A 4,431-nucleotide genomic window follows, 5' to 3' on the forward strand; every position below is an offset into this window, starting at 1 on the left:
ATGGCTACATACTATACTTGCACAACAAAAACAGAAGTGCACTTCTGGGGAAGGGTGAGTCCTGCTCTCTTCCTCTCCCTTGTGGGCTCCTCTGGCATTAACAGTGAGCCAGGTGGTCACCCTACTCCTCTTGGCAGGCTGGGCTAAGATGGAGTGGTCCTCCAAAGTAAGCACAGTTTTTCTCTCCTGCCTGAGAACACTGTGAATGTTGTTGTATGGGCTCAGGGCACTCTAATATAGAAAGGGCAGCAGGCAAGTGTATCCTGCATCTCTGAATCCCTGAGAAAAAACAGTCAGCTTTGTTTTGTTTTTATTTTTGTTTTAGTAAAAAGAGGCTTCCTACACTAACTGTTGAAACTTACACGTGGCACAGAGGGGGATCAGTTCCAGTTGATATGAGCCTGGAAGAAGAGAGGGAGGAAATAACTTAATTGCTGTAGACTTTAGTTCAGCTGGAGTTGAGAGGAAAAAATCAGTGTCCCCTTTTTGGAATTCAGCAAGAAGGTCGTGTTCTTGGCGAGGACAGATCCTCAGCAGATTTTTGGAGGTACTGTACGGGGCACTGTGGGGCATTCACAAAGCAGGTGGCTTTATATTTAAAATAGTAACTGCTGTCAGTGACAAAAAGCTGTGTTGTTTTCTTAAAAGTTTTGCAGCAGCTGGAGCGTACTGTGTTATAAACAGCATGTTCCTCTCTTGGTTTGTTTTTTTCACCAAGAGAGAAGGCATAAGGAATGTGAGGCTCCTGTGCTAAACGTGACCAGGGCTGGACTGTGTGTATGTGGTGGGGGGGGGTTGTTTTGATCTTTAGTGCTGTAATATGTGGCTTAGAAGTTACAAAAGAGATGGGGTAGATGAGCTGTTATATCAAATCTGGAGATTTTGCCTCTGAGGCATTTGTAGTTCCAGCCTGTCTATTGCTGGTCCCTGACGATCAGTTGATGGGTTGAAAACCAGGGGGTTAAAGGGGAGGGAAATGAAATTCAGGAAAAAACTGCTGATCTGTCTGTTCCTGGCTAATTTGAACCAGACCCCCAGGGAATGGGAGGACATTCCCACTTGGAATTCAGATTTTGTGTTGGATGTGGCTAATATTAAAGATCTAGTAACGGACAGTGCAGCTCTGGTATCCTGCAATGAGACGCTGAAGTACACGCTGTCTCTGCTTCTCTTCTGTCAGTTCCAGCATGCTGGATTTTGGCATCTCTCATGGATCTTGCAAACCCTATTGACAAAAAGCAATGGGAGATTGTTTCTTCCCCAAGTCTTTATATTCAGGCTATAGCTGTTGCCTCTTTCCTGCTCACATTTTCCCATATAGTGACTTTGGAAAATTCCTCTCTGATTTTGTTGGGAAGTTCAGGAAACTCTCGTTGGTAGAGGGTTGCCTATTACTCCCTCTAATTCTGCTGCTCACATCTGGAAAGGATCTGGCTTGGAAAGGGGAAACTCACTCTGAGTTCAGCGCCTGTAAGCGACATGGCATGAGCTGTGAGAGCCTGTGGGGGCAAGAAAAATGTTCTTCTCCATTCATCTGATCACTGACAGCAAAGGTGAGTTTTTCAGCACTTTATTTTTTTTTTCTTAAACTGGATTATCAGACAACATCCAGCAGCCTGCCTTTCAGCTGTAACTTTTAGAAAAGATATTCAATGCAAGTAACAAACTCAGTTAACCTCTTGATATTGAAGGATAGTATGTTTTTCTATCTCTGTGTGTGTCCTGTAAGGATGTGTTTGGAGAGTAACAGATAGAGAGATGAGAGATTTTGAACATGATTCTGTTGTTCACTGAGGTAGCTGCAGTAGCTGAGAAATGCACAGTAACTCCTGAACTTTAGCTTACTTCTTGAGATGGTACCTTTTGTAGCCTCTGATGCTGTGTGGCAGCAAAGTGCAGAAATCAGGGTGGGTCCTGCTGGGACTCAGGAAGGTGCAACCAGAGAAAGTCCTGAGCTGGTTTCAGTGTAACTTCAGTCTTTGGGTGGAAGGACCTGATTCAAAGCCCACTGACAGCAAGGAAAGAGGACCCCTTCTAGTGGATTCTAAGCTACTTCTTTAGTAGACTTTCTTAATAAGGTTTTGGATCAGGCCCATGAGAATAAGCTCAAATGCAATTAATTACTTCAGACTTCCTTTGAACTAAAAATCAAAATCGTGCCTGATTTTACTGCCTGTGCTCCAGATGCAAGCAGATGTTTCTGTATCCAGAGTGTCTCCCTGTGGTACCAGAGCAGCATTTATTTCAAAGGCATAGAAGCAGAAGCATGCATATTGATGACAACAGGGTGAGATCACCTCAGAAATTTTAGTGAGCAGTAGATACAATATTTCATGTTTAAAATTTAAATATTTTAAATCTATATATGTGGAAAAATCAGCACATTGCAAGTCTATAGAGCCCAATATCATCCATGAGGTAACTCTGTTATGGGAACAATGTTGGTACTGTCACAGCAGGGCTGGTTGTGAGGTGCATGTTGTTTTTTTAGTTTCTTTTTTAAGTATGTATAAGAATAAGATGATAGATAGGGGAAAATACTGTTCAAGATCTGGTAGTGGGACTTTCTGAGATTACTTTCTGAGATTATTTTCTGAGATTATTTTCTAGAAGATTTCTGAAATATTTTCTGAGATTAGGTCACCAAATACTGAGGATTTTACTAATCCAGTGTTGGCACACTCACATGGACAAGTCTGATCTCACTATTAATATCTAGCTGCCATATAAGGAATACCATCAGATCTCTGGAATGTTTTATAAAGGAGATAATATTCAGCTTTTACAGATATGGAAGCAGTGGAATCATGGAGCAGGGAGAAGAGGGATCAAGCCAATAATGCTAACTGCTTAAAATCACTAAGTAATCACTAATCACTTAAAATCAATAAGTTTGTAGCAAAGACCAGGACCAAAGCAAAACCATCCATATCTTGGGATGGTCTGTCCTGTAGTCCCAGCTTCTCCCATTTCCCCAAGTGTCAGTCAGTGTTTAAAGAAATTATGTGAGGTTTTCATGACTCTGACTGAGAGCAGGACTTGTACAGTGCCTCCCAAGCACCCAAACTGTGAGAGCCCCTGATAATTTCAGCTGGTGAAGAGCAGCAAAGCCCTGTGCATTTAAGTGGAGATGCACCAGTCTGACAGCTGCCAGTCTGGCTCTGGGAGGGTCTTGTTTCCAGTGCAAAGAGGGAACCTGGGCTGGCAGAGGTGAACTGAGCACTTATTTCATATTAAGGTCATGAATCCATTGTGCTTTTTCACCTTAAAAGATCAGCTAGGTAAGAATTTCTCATCACTGGCAAATACTTGCAAGAAGAATTTCTGAAAGGATAAAAGACAAGCCATTACCAGCTCTTACTGCAAATCATTATGTATGAAATCTGAGAAGGGCAACAAATGAGATCGAGGGGCCTGGATTAGGACCAGCTGGCTGGTCCAAGCAGATATTCAACTGCTGTTTGAATTATTTTAACCTGCTGCCAGAAAGATAAAAGCTGAACATCAGCCAGGTCTCTGAGGTTCAGATCAGCACTGTCCAAAATCAATAGGAAGCCCATTTTGTTTTCAGTAGCCATGAGGTTTTGTTACTGTTTTATGCTCGTGAAGCAGCTCCTCAGAGACATCCTGACAGTTTGTGTGTCACTCTTTTTCCAGCACACTTTATTTACATTAGCAAAAAGAGTTTCTTCCCTGTGCAAAATCGTGAGGAACACCATGACCAACAGTTACATAGAAGCAACATTGCACAACCTCCTTTATAAACCTCTGGGATCTGCTGTTTCTCAACATGAAGAAAGCAATAAATAACTCAAGGAGTCAGGGGTGGTGGGGAGGATGTTGGAAAACAAGGTTGGGAACCTGCAGCCCACAGCAGGGTCAAGCAGGAGCCACAGCAGTTGTGTGAGCTGGTGTGCTCAGCCCCATGGACTCACACCAGCCACGGCCTGCAGTCAGGCTGAGCTTTTCCTGCTGCTGCTGCAGAGCAGATGGGCAAGTTGAGCCCCACCAAGAAAATCTCACTTCAGATGGTGAACAAAACAAGAAGTTTTGTTCTCGGAAGGTTTTTTGTTATTGGCTTTTTTTTTTTTTTTTTTTTTTTTTTTTTTTTTTTTTTTTTTTTTTTTTTTTTTCTTCCCCTCCAAACATCAGCCTGTTCCTCACAGGAACTCCTGCAGCTGTTTTTCTGGGCCGGTTTGCTCATTTCAGCAACCCGCAGCGCCTACTGTTTATCGGCAATAAGACGGTGTGTCCGCTACAAGTAACTTGCACGCAAGGTGTGAGCGGAGGAGGAGGCGGGAGCGCTGGGGGGGCGATGCCGCCCCCCGGTCCCCGCGGGCTGGAGAAGCACATGGAGACCCCCGGGGCAGGGGGGGAGGAAGGCGGCGGGGCTGGGCCTGGGTCCGGGAGGTGCGGGGGTCTCGGGCGGGC

The 4,431-nt window shown here is 44.1% G+C and overlaps 1 protein-coding gene across 1 annotated transcript in view; it reads left to right on the forward strand.

The window, feature by feature from the left end:
• Window positions 1-4,431, forward strand: part of PODN (podocan) — a 24,648-nt gene continuing 20,217 nt past the window's right edge. The window contains exon 1 of the mRNA XM_009993585.1: window positions 1-54. Within this exon, the coding sequence (XP_009991887.1) occupies window positions 1-54 (54 nt within the window). The remainder of the gene's footprint in view (window positions 55-4,431) is intronic.

The sequence above is a fragment of the Chaetura pelagica genome, unplaced genomic scaffold, assembly GCF_000747805.2.
Source record: "Chaetura pelagica isolate M959 unplaced genomic scaffold, ChaPel_1.0 scaffold433, whole genome shotgun sequence".
In the NCBI taxonomy this organism is placed as follows: Eukaryota; Metazoa; Chordata; class Aves; order Apodiformes; family Apodidae; genus Chaetura; species Chaetura pelagica.